Raw genomic sequence first — 22,151 nt, 5'->3', positions numbered from 1 at the left:
GTCTATAAACATTCATGTTTTTTTCAGATATGTGGCCCAAGACTTCAAGATCCATCAGCCTATGACCCCACTGAATAGTGCCATTTTTATGTCACTTATAGACAGCTAGGTTATGCTGTCACACATCAAAGATCAGTCTGACTAGAAGGTCACATCAAAGATCAGTCTGACTGGTCAAGACTGATAGAAGGTCAAGAAGAAATGTTCTCATATAATCCTGATATTGTGTGTGAAGACGCTGTCCATTAGATAAAGCCTAATCAAGCTCAATCCAGAGCAAATGACACACTCTCCTGGTCAGAGCTTTTCTTTATGTCTCAAATGTGTGTTGGAAACTTTTCTTACTGTTTCCCTGATAATACCCTCACAGTGCCTGAGTTTCCCAGAGAATGGATGAAGTAGATACCAGTTTGGTGACACGAACACCAGGACAACATCTACAAGTTGGTATGCGTTTCTGCCCTGGTACTTCTCCTTATTCACTGTCACTGTTTCCTAAGAGTGACAACCCAAAGAAAAAGTCCCTTTTTTTTAGCAAAAAAAGAGAAAGTTTTCCCGTGTGTGTTTTTAAATCTTACCCTCTTGGGTTTCTAACAAAATCTAGTCTTTCATTTAGCCTGTTCTGAGCCTCTGGAAAGAGCAACATGACTTTCCTCCCAGAAGACCTTGCAAGATTAGGCTGGTGAGAAAATGTTCAGAAGATGCTCAGAAGTTGGGGGATGAGGCAGTGATGGGAAAGAAGAAAGGGGCGGCAAAGGAGGGAATGGATCTTGTCTGGATATAAAACTGGCATAAGACGAAATCAGAGTGATGTAAGATTAGGAAGAAATGCCCAGAAGTAGGATTCTAAAGCCAATACTCCTTAAGTCTGAACATGATCCAAGAGGAGAGAAGGCTAGCCAAATAGCATTACTGTGAGTAGGCCACACAACTTCCACAAGAAAGAGTTACAAATGCACTTTAGGGAGTTACTGATAGAATAAACCAGTGGTCTAAAACTGGGTTTCTCGAGAAATAAACAGAAAGGCCCATAAGGAAATCACTGTATGGTAAATGAAAGGAATGGAAGCATTCATAGTCCAAGGCAAATGGTAGAGAAGATTTCTTGGTTTGGAGAAGGAGCTGGATTCAGAAAAGAACTAGAGTTGGGTAAAGAAGCAAGGAAGAAGGTCATAAGAAAATCTCTCTTAGAGGGAGGTAAACCAAGAAACAGACTCTTAACTGTAGAGAACAAATTGATGGTTACCAGAAGGTAGGGGGTGGGGGGAAGGAGTTTAAATGGGTGGTGGGGATTAAGGAGGGCACCTGTGATGAGCCCTGAGTGTTGTAAGTGATGAATCACTAAATATTACAACAGAAACTAACAATACACTGTATGTCAACAACTGGAATTTAAATAAAAATTTGTAAAGAAAAAAAAAGTTTCTCTTAGGCGTATTTTGGTGAAGAGAGTAGAGCAATGGGGCAAGGTGATCAGAGAAAGGACACGCTGAGAATATTCACACACTGGACTGACTTCCTCGATGGATCTCTGTGAGACAATGGTGTCACCTCCAACAACCACAACTCTCCTATAAAGAGATTTATATTTCTTCATACCCCACCATCTAACACGTTATCTGGCACTTAGTGTATACTCACTAAATGAATGAATTACCCTGTAAACTGATACACTGAATCTGGAAAGCCAAAGAAATTGTGAATTTCATGCTAGTTAAGACACTGAAATAACAATTTTGAAAAAAGACAAGCAAACTATAATATGATTTGTAAGACACTCTCTAAGGTATAGAAGAAACATGACCTCAGAAGCCTGTTGCCCAGCAAGAGAAACAAGGGAAGAGAATCAATTCCGTATAACATTCTAACTTTTAGAGCATACTTCCAAAGACTTTCCATGTTGCAAAATTTTCCAAACTGCAAATCTCTTTCCTAGACAGTAGGCAAATACTATTCTTCCAAATGCCACAGTGGTTTGAGAATTTATATCCAAAGGAGTTCCAACATCATTACTGACAATGATATAACAAATTTGAGACTTTGGGCAACTGAATTCATTGGAAATCAACTCACAGTGAACAAGCCAATCATTATGTTCTTTTCATGCAATGGACTGGTGATCCATGTAGGTTTGGGAAGATGCAGACCCACTGTTTTTAGTAAACTCTTCTCAAAACTCTTGACCTCTCAGTCATAAAACAAAACAAAACCAAACAAAGCATGGTCCCCACAGTAAGGGAATAATTTGTAATTCACTCTCTTTTCCTCCTCTTTTCTTTGTTATTAAGAGGATTTTCAATGGACCAATTCTAAGTTTCATACTGTATAGGGATGACTTACACAACCATAGATGCCTTTGTCTATCGCTGTATCATATACATCTGCGTTTGCATGATTGTCATTACCCTCTACGTAATTAAAATCCATGCAAAGTAAATTACAATAGTGACAGGCAAAATAATGAATAAGTTGTAATTGAAAAAACTGCTCTTCCAAAATATATTTTAAATAGGCATTTATGAGATGAAAACCTTGTGGTAGGGGTTGGGGCTAGTCCTTTCTACAGCTGGGATGAGTTTCCCCATTCCTCTGCATGGGAAATTAGGTAGAAGTAATTGGCAGAGTCAGGAGGCCAAAGCCAAGGCACACGTCCCATCTGGTGGTGTAAGCAGTAGCCACATTCTCTCTGCTGCCTGAAGCACCTTCCAATTATCCCTTTTCACCAGTGAATGTTTCACCAACTCGTTTTTTACCCTTCAATTGTGTAGCCAGGCTCCAGACCACTAGGGGTTTTTTTTGTTTTGTTTTGGCGGGGGAGGGAAGTTGTTTCTCTTTTGTTGTTGTTTTTGTTTTGCTTTGTTTTGGTTTTTTGTTGTTGTTGCTGTCATTGTTGCCTTTGCTGTTGTCTACTCAAAGGACAGAGGAGGTACAAAATCTATATACATACCATAGTGATGCTTAAAAATTGATGGGTTTTCTGTTCAGATTTTATACCAAAGGAAAAAAGAATAAGAAAAAATATGTGTAGTCTCCAGGTTCATAAAGTATAGAACTCTACCAAAAGTAAAATAAAAAACCACACTCCCACGTGCTAATGCCTTCGGGTGGATCTGACGTAACTCTCTCAGGTAGAGTTGATGAAGTGAGCAGATGGCAGAAAGGAAATATTTCTAAATTATTCACTAAGTGCCAAGAGTTGGGGTAGGAGTGTGATGGGGGTGAGCAGTGCTTTTTCGAGCTACTAAGCCTGCTCCATGCCCTCTGTACCACCCCGGTTGTTATTAGGTAAGCAACTACAGCCTAATCCCACCACGCAGCATGGCCACCTGCACTCTTCTGCCAAATGATTCCGTCATGAAGTGCTGAGTTCATAAACCACAGGGGCAAAGAGTCATTCCTCCCCTTTTCCCATTCGCCAGCTGCAGGCTTGATTTAAGCTGTTATTTTGAAGAAAGGACGCTCTGATCATATGAGTTTATGAAATTAAAAAAATAATCTATGGGAGAAGAACACTCCAAGGATATATTGTGATATTTTAAATGGACAATCAATAAGTGATAAAAAGAAAACATCCCTCAGGGGTAGTACAAACTGAGATTGGTTTGGGGAGAAGACTTGTGTCTGGAAATGGAATTGTTCCGTTCCAAGGATAATCTCAATGCAAGTTTAGAGCCCAGAGGAATACAGTTCTTCCCTAGGAAGCAGAAAGTTTATGCTACGGGAAATTGTTCAGCTGGGTATTACGGGCATCACATAACTTACCTGCACCGTGGAAAAAAGGAAATTGTAAAATCAAGTTCAAGGCCGAGAAGAGTTAAATTCACTAATCTAATTATGGTGTTTATGATCTAGTATTATTTTCTTAGCAGCCTCAACCTTTCACTCATTTTTACAATGTGGAATCCTGACAAAAGGACACTTATTCCATAAGGTATTGCCAGCCATGGGCAGAACAGTATCGAAGCTCCTAGACTGTTAGCAATCTTCCAGGATCCAGGATCCCTTTGGGAATTGGGCTGTGGTTGACCAATAATTTCCATATCAGTAGAATCCATTGTGTTCAGCTGGCATGCAAACAGATCAGCAAGGTGCTTCTAATTAGTGCTCTGTAATAATGAGTCATCTTGTGCACAATTTACGGGGAGCCACGAACTGCTGCTTTCTTTAAAGAAATGAGCTGAGGCCTATATCTACAGAATGACAAGTCATTTGAATAAAACAACAGGTGTCTGAATTTTCTGAAGAGGACTAATCTCTCTAAAATTGAATAAATAGAGCTCTTCACACCTGCCACTTTCAAAGTGAAGTTGGGAGTCCTTCTCCCTTTATAGAATGCTCCAGTACATTAATATTTAACTTTTTCTCACTGAAACCACGTTATGCTCTCTAAATAAAAGCTCCCCAGGCTTCGCCTTGGCTTCCTGCCTTTGTTTAGCTAAGCTGGCATTCCATAAACTCGGATCAATTTGTCAAATATATTTTGGCTTGAACTGAAACAATTAACAGCATTCTGAAGGTGCAGCAGAGAACAGTCTCTACTGTTCCTCAAAAGTGCCTGCTCTATCAAATCTTTCCCTTTTGGATCCTTATTATCTAAAGGAACTGGAATGTATTTGATGCTTTTACACTGTTACATTTTCATCGATATAAAAAGCAAGAAATATGTTGATTTCCTCAAGTATCATGCCGACAGAAATAGCATACACCAGGAGAACGTGCGGTTCAATATCAAATTGACAAACAATATGGATTAACCAAAGGCAGCGTGGAAGGAGACAGACATGATATAATTGAATGTGTAAGTGGGCTGAATTCATTCTTTGGGGCTGATTTTGAAGGGCAGACGTCCGCTTCTAAGAAGCCTCTTTAGGTAGTACCCCACAGGCAAGAATGCGAGCTTTCATTGGGCCCCTAGCAGTAACCTGCTAGCACCTCCGAACAGCTTGGCCTCGGGGGGATGTGTCTGTCCGTGGAGTGGAAATACAGAGTCCAGTAGGCCACAGGCAATAGGGGATGCTGAGCAAGGGTAGCAGCAAGCAGCTCCACATACCCAAGGCTGGGGGAAAGCGCTCTCAGAGCGCTCTAAGCATCCTCCAGCGGGGCCACTGGTTCTAGACCTCCACTAACTCAGCGAGCACCTTCCCCAGGGTCAAGAATGGACAGGACTGCTGGTCACACAGCCATGCATACTCCCATCTGCACACCCACACATTTGTGGTTTACTTTTGAGGATTCCCCCCTTCTCGGACAGATGCTAACAAGAAAACACTCTTTCTCACAGATGTGAAACTGCACATTACTGGCTGAGCTGGGCGAAACACTGACAATTCCAAGCTGGACATAAAGGGCCTAACATTGTGACAAAACATGAGAAAGAGGTTATTTGGAGAGCAGAAATGCTATTTTTGGACTGAGGATGTCAGCAGATTGCAAGACTGGTGTGACCGGCACTGGACTGCAAGGCTTCACGGTGTGCAAATTTCTCCCACTCTTTTGTGCCATCTGGGAGGTGTCCCTCTGGAGCCCCGGTGAGCGGGGATGAGGTCACGCCTGCGGTCGGAACCCTCGTCTGCCTCCAGATTGTCGTCCACGGAAGAGGCAGAGCGCCGAGGCGGTGCCGCTGTGCTGTGCGGGCTGGTGAGGCAGAGGGGCGAGCCAGGGGGACACAGAAGCCCACCTGCTTTGGTCGTCACTTTCAAGAGGTAGCCATCCAGGTCGATGTGGAACTGCGGCGCCTGGCAGGGCAGCGCGATGCGCGAGCCGTTCCAGCGCACGGTCAGGTGCTGCTGGAGGCTGACCGTGCTGGCGCCCAGCACCAGGTCCACCGACTTGGTCCAGGAGAAGGAGCGGGTCCTGCGTGCGTCGTTCTTCACCAGCACCTGGAAGGGCGAGGCAGGGGAGGAGCAGTCTTTTGTCAAAACGTACTGACACGTCCCCTGAAAGTTAAATGTCCGTCCGTCAAAAGTGTTGTAGTGGGGATCTCCGAATACCGTGCAAACGCCGGGCTCTGCGGATGAGTGAGAGACAAAAGCAGGTCATAAACTGAGCGAAGGATTCAAAGAGAAATCAGGGGTCCCTGCAATATTAACCTGGAGGGGGGCACCCACCAGGTATGGGAGGGCCTTAGCAGAGACGCGCTAGTGGAAATCAACTTGAAAAAAAAAAGAAAAGTGCGGTTGTTTTAAAAGTCTGTGCCAAACGTCCTAGGACGTGCAATATGTTGGGTGCTTTTGCACTTAAAAGTTATTGATAACACTTCCAAAGTTTTAAACCATCTCGATTTTGGAGGCTTGATATGCTTCTGTGGTCTTAATATAAGGGATAAAGAAATGAAACTAAGATAATTTTGTAAACAGAACTGCCCTTAATAAACAAAAACCAGAAATGAATAAAAGGCAGCTTACTGTAAATGACAATACAGCAAAGCAATAGTGTTATTACCATTTAACTGATTCAAAAAATGTGGAAATATGGTATTCTAAATGTTACTTACTTTTTTTTAAGGTATTATATTCAACACCATGTATTTACTAAGGACAAATCAATAGAATTGCTAAACAGACACATGTTTAATAGCATTAGGAAACAAAGTACTGTTAAAATTAATAGTTTCTATGTTTTTTACAAATACAAGGTTCCTATATTTTGATCTGTGTATCAAAATCTAAAATTGGATAAAAATAAATTGAATGTGTAAATGAGCTGAATTCATTCTTTGGGGCTGATATTTAATAATTATTTAATAAATCATTTAATAAATTTAAGAAATTCCAAGGCATTCATCACTTCAAAATACCATTCATTCAAATATTTGTGAAACCCAGGTAAAGTTTGACACTGGGGGCATCTCAAAGATTGTTATAGAAAATTAAATATTGTTTCTTTTTTTAAAATGATATTTGGCATTGATTTGTTCTCCATGTAAAGATATTTTATCTGTTTTCAGGGAGGCATGGACAACCAGGAAATGAGGAATTCATTTAGATAAAGGAGCCCACATGATAAAAGAACTATAATAAAAAGATCAATTTCCAGTCAACACCAGCACAGGTTCAGAATATGAAACTATCCTATCAGCAACTGCTCTGAATATGTCAGAGAAGAGTTAAAAGTCAACACAGAGGAAGGATGTGCCAACTGATCTGATAGGACCAATGGGATCCAAGGCAAACGTGTGCTTTTCATTTCTAAAGTGTTTGGAGAATAATGTTGTTTTATGTTATGATACATTATGTCATTTCATATGCCAATTACATTTGACTCCATATAAATCACATGTATTTGGAATTTGGTAAATTATTTGTTCTAAACTTTCCTTGTCAATATCTGATAGAGACCCAAAAAGATATAGTTTTTGGTGTGTAGGACAGTTTCAATGAACAAATGCTTTAAGGAATATATAAAAAGCACTATTTGAGGTAAGAGGGTGGAAGAAGTGGGTGGGGGAGAGAAGCTCTGAGAGCTCAGCAACAAAGTTTTAATTTGCCCTCCATTTCTATTCCCTTCTTGTCCTTTTCTTGAACGTTTTTTCCTTGTGATTCCAACTTTACTCAGTTTGTTGCTTCACATTGGACCCCACCTCCACCTGCCCAATTGTATATCCACCCCCCACTAGTTTTCCCATCTATCTAACCACCCCATAATGCATGTTCCAGTCCTTTCTCCATGCAATTGCTTTCAAAATTGCCCTATCACATATTTCCCTCACAGTCTGACAAAAGGAATCTTTCCCTGGCATGAAAATGGTGTTTCTTGGTTGACAAGGGGCAAGGCGGTTCTTTGGGACACCCGGAGTGGCATCAGGAAAATTATAGTTCTGAGTTAATGTTGTCATGTGCCACAAAAAGACTGTTAACGTGACCACCAGATGCACCAAATTCAAGAGAAGGGATTTTTTCAAGTTCTTAACTCTGCATAGTCAAGAAAACCCAGAACAAATCAAGGCTTTTGAGCTTTGAACTTGAAACAGATGGAGCTCAGGCTGCAAAGGCCAAAACCCTAATGAAGGAGCGGAGATATTCCTGAAGAAATCCTCTCTCAGCTGGGAGCAGCACAAGGAAAACACCTTCTGCCCAGAGTCTGAAGTGGCAATCTTCTCCTTGCTCCAGGGATAATCCATGGCTTCTCCTGGTTTTCTGACAACAACTGCATCCAAATTATCATTACCAAAACCAGTAATAGCTAGCACTTACCGAGAATTCACTACCTCCCCTAGTACTGTTCTCCATGCCTACAGATCCATAAGAAAATGGATATTTAGATTGTCTCCTAAAATTAAACAAATAGCTAAGCACTTGGTAGTAAATCCATAAAGTGAACTATTACCTAGCCATTGAAAAATTGTATGAATAACGTTTGTGATTGAGGAAACGCTTATGACATGTTAAGTGAAAAACAGGAAACAAAATTCTGCCTTCAGGATAACCTTCTTTAAAAGATTTATTTATTTATTTATTTTAGAGAGAGAGAGAGCGTGGAGGAAGAGGGAGAGAGAGAGAATCTCTCGCAGACTCCCCGCTGAGCACGGAGCCTGACACAGGACTCGATCCCACGACTCCGAGATCACGACCTGACCCAAAACCAAGAGTGAGACACTCAACCAACTGAGCCACCCAGGCACTCCTGTCTATAGGATAATCCTAAGTGTGTTAAAATAAATACACAAATACACACCCCAAAATTGTCAATTTCTTGGTGGCAGGACCACAGGTGATTCTTTTTCTTCCTTTTGCTTTTCTGTTGTTTTTGTTGTTGTTAATAGTTTTGTTTTTAAGAGTCAAAATGTGGGCAACTGTAGATAAGGCCAGTTATATGACCAAGCAAATCCTCAAAGAAGCAACAGAAAATATACTGCCTACAGTGGCCCTAGGGAAGCCTGAGCTTACTCACAGGGGGGCAGAAAGCAATGAAGGACATCCCAGGGAGACCAGGCAAGGAAATCACATGTAACAGGGCTGTCAGGGAAGATATTTTTCAAGAGGCCCTAACTTGTAGAAGAGAGGGGTTTGGAGATCAGAATGATTTTTCTCTGTAACAACAAGATAGAAGAGGCCAACAAAATTCCATGACTAGGAAGATGCTTGAGAATTATGTGTTACCTTTGGGGACATTGGTATGATGAGCTAAAATAATTTTGAAACCTTGGCCCTTTTTCCTGGCACCTCTAGGTCCCTGTGCCAGATCCTGCAGGAGCAGTGAACACATGCACTGGAGAATGGCTTGAAGTGAGAATCGCAGGGTCACACAAATCGGCCTAGCTGGAAAGGAAAAGAGCTAGAGGAACACTTAAGGGACACAAATGAATGTTGTAAGCTCACATATTTGTATGTGTGTGTGTGTGTGTGTGTATTTTTTTTTCCAGCAGACCCAGTGAAATGAGCTACAGTCCAAAATGTGCAGATGTCCGGTCACACTCTTCTGGAAAGCTTGGAATGATAGTCGGAACTAGACAAACAGACCATTCTATAACTAAGTTTGTTTGAGTATGTGTCAGTCAGGGGAAAGAGAGAAAAATTCCAATTTACAAGTAGTGGTATGTTTTTTCATAGTCCTTTAAATCAAATCATCAAATGCCATTTTTGTTTTGGTTTGTTTTCCTTATATGTACACAATGTCAAGCATAAAAAAAACACTAGAAGTATATAAACCCAAATATTAAGAGTAGTACTTTTTTTCTCTTAAGTAATGGAATTACGTGTGACATGTATTTTCCTCTTTCTTGTTTATGTGTATTTACATTATTATTTACATTACATTTCATTATTTACAGTGACTAGGTATACTTTTAGAATACGAATATTGTCTTAAAAATGAAAAATACTGGATTAAAACATGGTGCTTTGATGTTACATACTTTAATAAGATCGCTATGAGGATTAAGAGAGTTAGGAGCCTTCTAAAAACATAATTCCGATATTTTTCTCCTAACCTCATCAGGTACATGTATTTCTGCCACAAGTATATTTATTCTAATGAACTGCCTTCCTTCTGAGAGCAGTGATTATTCCCAAAACATCCATCAAAGAGAATTAAGGGGAAATTATACAACTCCATGTTATAAAGAAAATAACAGAAACTGAACAGACTCCAAATGCTCACCCCCAAAACACAACCAAACAAAAACAGAAGAAAACAAGTATCATTCATGGTTCTGTGACCAAGAAATAACCACTGTTTACAGTTTGGGAGCTGGGTGTGTGCATGTGCATGTGTGTGTGTGTTAACATAGTTCAGATTATCCTATACATGAAATTTTATTTCCTCTTCACTTAACATGTCATAAGATATCCCCCGTCATTAAAGTCACTTTGAAAACATAGAAAATGACTTTCATTCTCAGTCTTTTACTTCTGCAAAGAGGACCATCTCTCCTACTCACAGTACGACAGCACCACACAGATCAGCACATGTCCAGAAATGTTCTAACCATGAGAAAATCTCTCAAATAAAAAACACAGCTTTAAACTTTTCTCAACACAAATTGCAGGAATACAGGTCCTCTGGGACTTGGGGTCACTGGGTCATGCAGGAACCCCAGGTGGGTAAGATGTGTGATGATGTGCCAAGTTTGAGTCAAGAACCAGGAAAGGCTGGGATTAGACACACTGCCCTTAACACAAGCCCTTATGCTGCTCCCGCACATGACGTAAGCCTCTGACATAAAGAGGCTGTGAGTGCCCTAGCAGGGACTGAACTTCTCCCCACAGGAGGCTCTGGCCACACACAAAGGTGTCCCTGACTGCTATCGCCCCACAGGACCTGAGGGCTAAGAGATGCTCCACGAAGTGACACCTGGATTCCTTGAAGATTTTGCATCTTTGTCTTCTGAAGTAAAAACTTAATCTAACTTTACTGTGTGAATGGGCGGGGTGGGGGGGGCGGACAGGAAGGGGGTAGTGGGTCTCTTCCCACCAATCTATAATTCACCAGATAGACTTACAAATCTACATATGAAAAACTCATTTTTAAAAAGTTGAGTAGGCATCTGAAATTAACATATATCTTTTTAAAAAGTTGAGTAGGGATACCATTAAGAATGTAAATTTCTTTTCACATATTTTCCATATACTCACCAATTCCAAATGGAAGAGCAAAGAAAGCAGCCCCTACCTTCAAGATCTAATCTAAAATAAATCTAAACCCAAAGTCATGGCTGACTTCCTAGGGCCTCCCCAACGGAGCCCAGTGCTACCCTACCTCTTACCTTTGCTCCTGGGGTGGGGGTGAGGGGCATACATCTGTCCCACACTTCACAGTTCCCAGTGCATGGATCCTTTACTTCCTCGTTCAAATGCCAACTCCCCACAGCACCTTCCCCAACACCTCAGCCATAGACATTTCTCTTTCCTCAAAATCCCAAAGGCAAAACTGACCACATAGCTCAGATTATCTGGGACAGTTTTTATTTCAAATGCTCTACCCTATAGATAGACACATGATGTTTTTCAGTTTGAGGGTTAAAAATATCATCACTGAATCCATCACAGGCTTATGATAAATCAATTTCTTCCCTAACTTACAGTTAAAATGTATCCTTAACTCCTAAACCAGGCTTTAAACTCCTTATATGTAAACTTTGTTCCCAGCACCTGGCACCCTGCCTTGTTAATTGCAGGTATATACATATATATTACATGGATTCATCTTTGCATTACTCACAGCGATGCCTGCTATAATAGATATGAGGTATCTGTAAATATTTGTTGAATGAATGGGTTAATTAATTAAAGAATACATTTTAGTAGGAAAAAAACCTGCCCACACTGAACTTACTAAAATAGATAGCTAATGACTAGCGTACAGCAGGTTATCAACAGGATTTTATTTAATCAGTTAACTAACTGGATAATTAATTAATGCTCTCAGAAAAACGAATTAAGGCTGCAGATGGAATTAAGGTTGCTAATCAGCTGACCTGGAGATGGGGAGATTATCCTGGATAATCCAGGCAGGACAAACGTCATCACAGGGGTCCTCGTAAATGAAAGAGAAAGGCAGGAAAATGAGTGTCACAATGACACAGCACGAGGTGGACTGAACTTGCCATTGCTGGCTTTGAAGACAGAATGGGGCCTCAAGCCAAAAAAAATGAGGGTGGCCTCTAGGTGATGAAAAGGTGGAAAACTAAACAAAACAAAACAAAAAAAATGAACACAGATTCTCCCCCAGAGCCTCCAGAAGAACCGCAGCCCCATTGATAACCTTGATTTTGGCCCAATCAGAACCATTTCAGACTTCTGACCTTCAGAACAATATGTGTTGTTTTAAGCCACTAAGTTTGTAGTAATTTGCTACAGCAGCAATAGGAAACTAATAAACCTAGCAATAGCCAAGGAGAGTCGTTTAAAGTAACTACTTTATGCCAGGCACCATGCCAGATGCTTTCCACATTTTCACTATCTGCTTTAATCCTCACTACTTCCCTACACACCACATTTCATTACCCTAATTTCTTAGCAATGAATTCGGAGAGGTGGCCATGGTGCCCATGGTCACGCAGCCAAAAGCAGTAAAGACAGAGTCCAACCCAGGCTTTGCAGCTCTGAGGCCAGTGCCTTCCTCAGCATCACTCGATGCTTCCACGGATACCCTGTACCACAGCATCCTACACAGTTGTTGTTAACTAGATGGGATCACAGAGCTCTTTGGGAATCTGGAGAAATGTGAAGACACTCTTCTTCCCAAATGCACACAAGTGCATCCACTCAGATGTAGTGGATGACCACTCTGTCCCAAGACTGATCAAGGAATCCATCACCTTCCATTTAAGAACACTATCTAGAAGTTAATTATAAACTATATTATATGGTTCTCTTATTTGGTATGTTTATATTTCATTTCCCCAGCTTCATTGTAAGTTCCTAAATTCAGGGTCTATACCAGCTTTTTATCCATTTCCTCTAGAGTACCTTCCAGAATACCGGAGACTCACCAAACTTGTTATAGAAGATGCATTTGTATCACTCTTGCCATCCAAGCTCTGACCTTAACATGTCTGCTGTCTATAAACTAGAAATTCTTATTTATCACTTAAGAGAGCTGTGCACCTGAGCTGCAGAGGTGGGCTTCACATCTCTAAGTTAATCTAGCTTCCAGCTTTAAAGCCACTTTAGAGCTTTGCAAACATAAGTATGTTGCTTTGAAGACAGCTCTGGGTTTGAATCCTAGTCTTGCCACTTAATGACTAAAAACTAATGTGCAGACTACCTACATCCCCTCTGTCTATTCACCTGTAACGTGGGTCTAAGAACAACTACCTTTCAGGTTGGTTATAAAGATAAAGACAGCATTGCAAAAGTGCTGAGAATATTACAGATGCTAGTTATTACTAGTTTTATAATTATGTTATATGAATCCAGACATATATAATAGACATCCACTGCTGGCTAAAATAGGGCTGAATAAGACTGTAGCATACACCTAAAACATAGATTTGTGGAAAAGACAATGTGAGTTGAGTCCATCTATAAAAGACATATAAAATGTAGATTTGGGGCTAACATCCAGTAAGCCTTCTAGGCCAAAAGAAGAATGTTAATCAAGTCATGTGGCAGCTTACACAAGAAGAGCAGGAGACAGATCGGACCAGAGTGGGGAGTAACTTGGGGAGATGTAAGACACCCAAACTGCCTAAATAAATTGGCCTGAGATTTATTGCCAGCCTGAGAAGTTTAAATGTATTCCAGAGAACCAGCATTCCTTCATGTGTTTCCTATGAAACATCAATCCTGCCTGTTGCTCTGCCAAAATAAGTAGAAATAAAAAAAATCTCTGCAGCTCAAATTAGTTTGGGAGGTACTCCATACTTCATCACCCTCCTTAAAGTTTACCCTGCACATTGGCATATAAAGCGCTCTGCAAATTCTGCAGCAAAGAAATATATTTGAGTGTATTTGACCCCGCATTTCCCTCATGTATTTAATCACAGAGCCATGTTTTGAAAATATTATTCATTACTCTTCCTCAGCACTAGTGTTTTATAAAACAAACTTTGAGAAACTGCAAGAGACCGTGAAGGCGGCCGGTGTAAGTTCTTGCGAAGGCCAGTGGCACGCAGGAAGGGCTGAAGGAGAAAAGACCGAGGTCAGTTGCAGGCAAGAGGATGAAGCTCTGGCTGCCATGGAAATGGGAAGGAACTTATTTATTAGAAAAACAATATAAAGAGACAATCAAGCAAGCAGACTTGATGACTGATTAGCAACATGGGAGAGAAATGCCAAGAGCATGAGAAATAACATTAAGGCCCCAAACCTGTGCAGCTGGGGTAAGGGGGTGCCAGAATTCAGTCAACAGATAGAAGCTGGAAACAGCCAATCATTTCTCCATCCAACTCCCAACCCTGAGAATCAAAGGTAGCAACTGTTACTAAAATTCAAATGCAGTACTTTGAAAGAATGTGGTCTCCCCCCAAAATTAGAAGCTGAGATCTGCCATATCAGCATCTTGTCAAGAAGTCATATTAAGGCCCTCAGAAATCAGAAATCAGACACCAGAAAGAGAGAAGAGCTACGGAAGGAGTGCTGTGGAGGCAGAGCCGTGAGCTCACAGGATGAAAAGGTGAAAAACAAAAGGAGAAGAGATACGTGTTCTAACGACAGGCGTGGAAGGGCAGAGCAGAGGAGTGGAGTGGTGGTTGGGGGCAGAGGCGGAGTACTAACCAAGAAGGGACTGTGATAAGAAGAAAGAATGATAGTGTTCATAAATTAAAACTTCACATCAAAGGGAACTACATAGCACAGCTAATGAGTCATTTCTCCAAACTCCCAGCGAAGGCTAGACCTTCAAGTATTGTAACCCAAGAGATGGGAGGTTAAGTGACCTCATAAATGTAGGTAAGTTTTTAAAAGGTGAGCAAATATAATGGCTCTCTAGTCATGCAGGGAGAAAAGAAATTGGCAAACTTCATATATGTTTGGAGGCAAGCCTCTGAAACAAATAAAAATGTAGTCAATGGAGAATAATAGTTCTTAAAAGTGTTGGCTTGGGAGACTCATGAAGCAGGGTATCAGCTGCCCACACCCTATTTAATTTCTCAGACCCTCAGATCACTCATTTGTAAAATGGAGATTCTACTTCATGGATCATTGCGAGAATTAAATGTTAGGATACATGGAGAATGTTTATCACAACACAGACTGACACGCACTTACATTCAATAAATATTTGCTGGCAATAGGAGCAATTTTAGTGGCAACAGAAGTAACAATTTTTGTTGTTCTTATTTTGCTCATAGTAGACAGGACCTCCAGAGAGGAATAAATCTGCCTCGCAGTTTTGCATACGGTAATATGTAATTTATTATACAGTATTATCTGTAAAGTGTAATATTTGTTTCAGAGTCTGCATTGTCTGGTCACTTTACTATATTTTAGATGTACTGTTGCTAAGGGGTTTTGGTCACCAGTTTTTTCAGTCACAACTAGGTATATGCCTCTTTCTTGAAATTCAAGATGGCAGCCTTGACTAAATGTACCAGATGGCTGGTAATGAATTTATATATCTTTTTCTGTTCAAAACATAGTCTTTCCAAATTAGGCAAGAAAGTAACTTTTAATTGAATGATTTAATAATGGTGCATTTATATTAAGAATACTTTCCCAAGCAAAGATCCAGGGAGGCCATATGATGTGTGAGAACAATTATTGGACTAGAAGGTTAAAAAAGAGAGAAGGAGAGCAGGTTCTCATCCAGCTCTTCCAGTTAATACTACCAGGAACCTCAGTTTCCTTACCTGAGAAGTGAAAGGGCTGACCTCAAAATTAAGGTTCATTCATTTATACAATCCCATGATGCTGAAATGGTGATGCATTTGAGTGACAGAGAAACCCTGCCCTTCTTCCTTACTCCTGGTGGAAATTCTACAGTAATTTCAAGTTTAAAACTATATGTATTTTAATATTGTGAGTAAGAAAATTTGGAGAGGTCTTCGCCTTAGCACTGAAAATACCTACGGTGCAAGAAGGGGGGAAAAAAAACCTAGAAAAATGAGTGGACATGGAAAACCAAGCCAGTTTGATTTGTCAGTGAGCACAGAGCATACCAACTACCACTGCTCTGCACCTGAGTAGAGGTAGAGGTGTCAGCAGTAGATGAAAGCTGGGCACTTGAGCAGGCATTTCTTCCAGGATAGGGTGGAGGGAAACGCTCTGAAATTGGAACTCCTCCTAACATCCTTCTCCAATCTCTAATCCCTACCATCATAAAGCCCTCCAGGGCTTATCTTCCCTTCCTAACTGCAACTGGTTGTTAAACTGTATCAAATGACAAAGAAGTCAACGGTAGACCTTCTGGACAGGCCCTGGGGCCTGATTTCATTGCAGGAACTCAGGCTTCACACTTACCTTGGGCGTTCTTCTTAACCACTAAGCCTCAGTTCCTCAGTTGTAAAATGGAGCTCATAACATTATTTGACTCTAAGATGGCCATGAGGATCAAATAAATAAGATCAAAAGAGATAGCCCACGACAATGCTTAGACACAGCAGAAGCTAAATAAATAATTAGCTGCTGCTGCTACGACTGCTGTTGCATTTCTTGCCATTATTATTTGATGAGGATGATGAGGATGATGACAAGGAGGAGGAGGAAGAGAAGGAGGAGGATTGTTAACTAAAGAGTCAGAACTTAAGGAATACTAACACCCTGTAGAAACCACAATAGGTGGTGGATAAAAGATGACCCCTAATAACCTCAGGCTCCTCTTTCAGCTTTGCACCAACCCACGGACAGAAAATTTAGAGTAACCATACCCCTTAGAACAGAACAGCATATGAAATAGAAAACAAACTGGTGTCCTCACGCCCCTTCCAATGCTGCTCCTGCTGGGGTGGGATTTCCTAGCCACCACGTGTGACACCGTTGGGTTTTATTTGCCACCTCTGTCTGCTGGTTGGGCCTCGGAGCAGTAACAAACCCACCTCCAGGGTGGAGCATCTGGAGCAACTCCAGATGCTCAAGCAGAAATTTCAGTGGCCACTTAGCTTAACACCTCCTTGGCAGGGCTAACGTCAACACCACAAATTCTTATTCTACAAGCATCTTGAGCTCTGCTTTCAAATTTCCTTGCTTTCCTGAGTTAAGGACAGACCTGTGGTGTTAAGGGACCTGGAGCTGCTTACAGTCTCGGGGGTCAGAAACCTTGCTCAAACACAGAATTACTAATTTGCAGAACCTCTTGTCAGTGGAGATTTCTCATAAAATGGGCCCCGAGGTGAGAGTTTAGTTAAATTGTTGTTGCATTCCCCCTCCTACCACCACTCTTTAATTGGAGATACTGGTAGGCATGCCTGGGGAGCTAAGTAAGATGTGCCCAGACTAGCCAGGGCAATTCCACAGCACCCTTGATGGGTGCACGCAGCAGGAAGGGGTCCTCTCGGGCATCAACGTGGTGCACAGTTGGAAACTAACCGGGGGGGGGGGGCAGTTTAAAAAGTCACCTGGCAACTGTAAGCCTCCTTGCACCCTGAGTTGCTGAAATCTGATATTTCCTGTTATTTGTGGGACGTGTAGCTGAGGTTATTTCAATTAAATGCACATCTGTGCTCAGTATACCCTACCCACCTCTGTGTTAATGTAACTGTGACCTTTTGTTTTGAGTTGGGACTCTGATGACTAGGGCTAATGTAGCTACAGGCACAGCTTAATGAATCTATGGGGTCCGGGTTTTGGCATCCACATCTGGGCTGCCTTTTGCTGCCTCTAATCCTGTACATGGTGAAGGGATCAAATTCTCTCTCATGGTCAACGTCTCTCTGTCTCTGTCTCTCCCTCCCTCCCTCATTCCCTCTCTCCCTCTACATACACACACACACACACACACTCACAATCACACACATACTCACACACCTCTCTTATCAGTGAAAACTTTGCCACTAAGTATTATTTCCATGTCTGAAAACAGACATTCTGCCAGCAAAGAATTTATCTGATTCAGGTCTCTTTGTTGGGTGGCTTGGTCGAGATTTCACCTACTGCTTGTCAACTCACAGTAAGATAACATTTTACTTAAACCAAGTGCTACATGCACAACAGACAGTGGCCTTCTTGGCACCCAACGTGCAGTCCTGTGACACCCAGCCCAGGCAGAGTGGGAGCCACTCTGGGCTACAGCTCTTACTGTGGCAAAAAACAGCATTTGCATGAAAGCTTTATAAAGTTTGTTTAGCTTACTTCAAATATTTTATTTTAAATAAATCACCCAAACCGAATTTAATTCTTTTCGTTTGGACAAGGAGAAAGAGAGAATGTCCATGTTATTAAAAGACAACAATGCTTTTCATTCTTCCTTCAGGTCTGATTTTAACATGACTTTTTATTTTTGTCGATTTTGATGGAATCATAATTGCCCTTTCAGATCAACCCCAGGAAGATGGTGCTACTAGGGGGGAGTACAACAAGTTTGAGCCTCAACTGTTGCTTTTTACCTACTGAATTGTAAATTACCACTATCACTGACTATTGCAAAGGGAGGCCTGTAGAAATGTTCTACATATTTATTTGCTGTTCTTTTCAGAGGTCTGCAAGAGCCCCAAACACTACCAAGATGGACTACCCCAGTTGACAAGGCAGTAATTCTGTGGGATTTTAGAAACAGACAATCCAGTGTCACCTCTGCTGGAAATAATGTGACGTTCATTTAACAACAACAGGTAATAAAAGTAAGTTTTAGAGTATCTGAAGCCATATAATCAATCCTTTTCATCAGTGTATGAAACTATATATGTATCTAAGTATTTATTCTTGCCTGCTTCCAAAAAGGATTGGGAGTAGCTTACAGGCATACATACTAAATGATTCAAAACACATAAGGTAGACATATAAGGTGAAGTCAGGAATAAGCTTATTACTCAAAAACTACCTGCCATTAGAGGTGGGCTACAAATTTATTTCTAGCTTCCTAGCAACTAAAGCAAAGATGGTGAATTTTAATCAATCAAGATTAATTATGCCTTTATCATTTTTTGTAGGGCTAAGCAATGAAAATCCGAACACACTCAATTACATCCAAAGACTTCTGGTCTGCCATTTTTTACACCAGCTCTGGGCTCCTATTTCATCTACTCACTGCGTGTTGAGAGTAAGTTACTGCTACTAGCCCCACAGGTGTTTATTTCTGCATTCACCCATGCTGTTTTCTCTGTTAGGAGTACCAATGGTTCTCAACCATTTGTCCTGGGGAGAAGGGTATAAATCACCCCAGGAGACATTTGGCAATGTCTGGAGACACTGCTGATTGCCATAATCTCTGAGAGAAGTGCTACTGGCCTGTAGCTGATAGAGATCAGAGATGCTGCCAAACATCATACAATGTGCAGGATGCAACCCACAACAAAGAATTTTTTAGTCAAACTATAGTACTGAGGTTGAAAACTCTGCAGCAACTAATGGGGTGTGTATGGGTGTGTGTGATTTTGTTTGAATAAGATAGAAATCAGTCACTTTTCTGTTTTAGAAAACACTAGCCTTCGTTTGTACTTCAGCCTTCATTGGTCTGCTCTAGAAACCCGTATGTCAGAAGAGCTTTTGTAATTGACAGAGTAGGAAAAAATGAGCCCCAAGGTTTGTTCTGGATCCTAGATATAATGCCAAAGTAATTTCAAAATAGGAGATCTTTAGGCCATAGCGAAAGGACATCAGAATAAGTCTACCTGATGTGTTAGGAAAATCTGGGCATTGCTTAAAAAATTTGGAAGTCATCCCATCTCTTAACTCAATCTGAATAAATAAACCTTGCCAATAGAATGTGTTTTACAGCACTGATGGAAGAACTGCTAGAGAGCAAGAGAGAGTAAACAGATGGAAAGAACACCAAAGGAAATTGAGAAATAGCCATCTGATGATATCATGTAGATTGGACCAAGAACCACATGCCTGGGCTCTTCCCGCACTGACCTGCTGGATGCAGGTGCACAGTCAATGGTCTCCCTGGTATCCTAACAGCTGGATGATTTTCTCCCTTGCCAACTGCTCTCTTAGCGACAGAAGTCAAACTCATTCCCATGTTTTACAAATACAATAGTTAAGATGGCTGGTTAAAACCTTTGATTTTTGTCATGCCCATCCTACTTTTTTCTTTCTTTTTTTTTTTTCTGACAAGCCACCATTATTCTAGATATGAAAAAAAAAAAAGGCTAGCTCATAGTGGATAGACTAATAATGAAATGTGACTTTTCTCTCAACTATCTCAGTAATCATCACCTTCATTTTTCACTCACTTCATTCACCTTCATAAAGTCGGATAATTCAAGATTTGGGCTGCTTCTGCACAAGAAGCATGTTTTATTTTTTTTATTTATCATGTTTTTATTAAACTGATAAGCAGTGATCCTACCTGACAGCATTGTGATTAGCAGATGTAACCTATCTGTGTTCATGCAAATTGAAATGGTTAGCTAGCAAATCTTAAGAGTTCCTTTGAACTCTGTGTCTGCTTCAATAAGGAAATACTTCCTAGAGAAATGCAAACATCGTTACTGACACGGATACAGAGGAGAACCTCATAAACTTAAATTCTACTCTGCTCATCCAGGAAGGAATGAAGCTGGAGGCAGCCTCCAAACCATCCGTAAACAAAGTTTCCTCAGAGAGTCTCTGGGAGGATGATTAAATGTAATAATTTATATACCATTTGAAATCAACTGGTGTGTTAATCATGGGTAATTCTTCCTGCACTAACTGCGGGGCTCTAGTAAGTCATACTTGGTTGGCTTCCTTTGAGTTATTTTATGTACAGCATTCTCTTTAAAGAAAAATTATTTTATTAAATCTACAGTTTAATTTTCATTAATTCAATCTACGTTTTTATCCAGTGTATAATGTGTAATTATTTAATAGCTCTCTGTCTCAAGAAATAGTGAGAGATATATACAATAAATATATTTATTACATCTCACATACATATCTATTGTCCAAAAAAACAAAGCCAGGGTAACTTTTAGCTATATGATTTTAAACATGTGGAATGAAAAAACTTGTTCCTACATGAAAGCTGCTTTCAACAATCATCAAAGCCCCCTTCTCTAAGGCTAACTAGTTCATAAAATACTTCCTAATAGATTTCATGGCTTTGTTAATCCTGCTTATACAATAGAACTAATTTGATAATGACATTACTAATACTTCTCTTTTGATGAAACACTTCAGAAGGTTATCTGCCTACAAGAGCTTACAAGAAACTCACTTCAGAATTAAGGACACACACAGACTGAAAGAGCAGGAATAGAAAAAATATCCCATGCAAATGGAAAGGAAAAGAAAGCTGGAATAGCTATACTCATATCAGACAAAATAGACTTTATTTTTTTTAAGATTTTATTTATTTATTTGAGAGAGAGAGAGCACATACATGCAAGTCAGGGGAGAAGCAGAGGGAGAGGGACAAGCAGACTCTGCACTGAGTGCAGAATCCCACATGGGGCTCGATCCCACGACCCTGAGATCATGACCTAAGCCAAAATCAAGAGTCAGATGCTTAACCAACTGAGCCACCCAGGTGCCCCCAAAATAGACTTTAACACAAAGACTATGATAAAAGGCAAAGAAGAGCATTATATAATGATAAAAGTGTCAAACCAGAAAAAAGATATAACATTTTTATGTTAATGTTATGTTTATTTAAGTGCTTTATTAATTTATTATATATGCACCCAACATAAGAGCACCAAAATACATAAAGCAAATATTAACAGAACTAAAGGGAGAAACTGAAAGTAATACAATAATAGCAGAAGACTTTAATATCACATTTTCATCAATGGATAGATTATTCTGACAAAAAAATCCATAAGGAAACATCAGCCTTAAACAACACATTAGACCAGATGGACTTAATAGATACATGCAGAACATACCATCCCAAACTAGCAGAACACACATTCTTCTCAAGTGTACATGGAACATTCTCCAGGACAGATCACACGTTGCACCACAAAAGTCCCAATAAACTCAAGAAAACTGAAATAATATCAAGCATCTTTTCCAACCACAATGATATGGAACTAGAAATCAAATTACAATTAATTAATTATAAATTCCAATTACAAAAAATGGGAAATACAAAAGCATGAAAACTAAACAACATGCTACTAAACAACCAATGGGTCATCAGAGAAATCAAAGGAAAAATCCAAAAATAACTAGAGACAAAGGAAAACA

General features: G+C 40.4%; 1 protein-coding gene across 3 annotated transcripts in view; it reads right to left on the bottom strand.

Annotated features, from left to right (window-relative positions):
• Positions 1-22,151, bottom strand: part of BMPER (BMP binding endothelial regulator) — a 249,037-nt gene that overhangs the window by 79,496 nt on the left and 147,390 nt on the right. For all 3 annotated transcript variants that reach the window (XM_035020890.1, XM_035020891.1, XM_035020892.1), the window contains exon 12: positions 5,678-6,007. In XM_035020890.1, the coding sequence (XP_034876781.1) occupies positions 5,678-6,007 (330 nt within the window). The remainder of the gene's footprint in view (positions 1-5,677; positions 6,008-22,151) is intronic.

The sequence above is a fragment of the Mirounga leonina genome, unplaced genomic scaffold, assembly GCF_011800145.1.
Source record: "Mirounga leonina isolate KUSES-001 unplaced genomic scaffold, KU_Mleo_1.0 Mir_174, whole genome shotgun sequence".
Taxonomy (NCBI): Eukaryota; Metazoa; Chordata; class Mammalia; order Carnivora; family Phocidae; genus Mirounga; species Mirounga leonina.
This window is presented reverse-complemented; position numbering and strand designations above follow the sequence as displayed.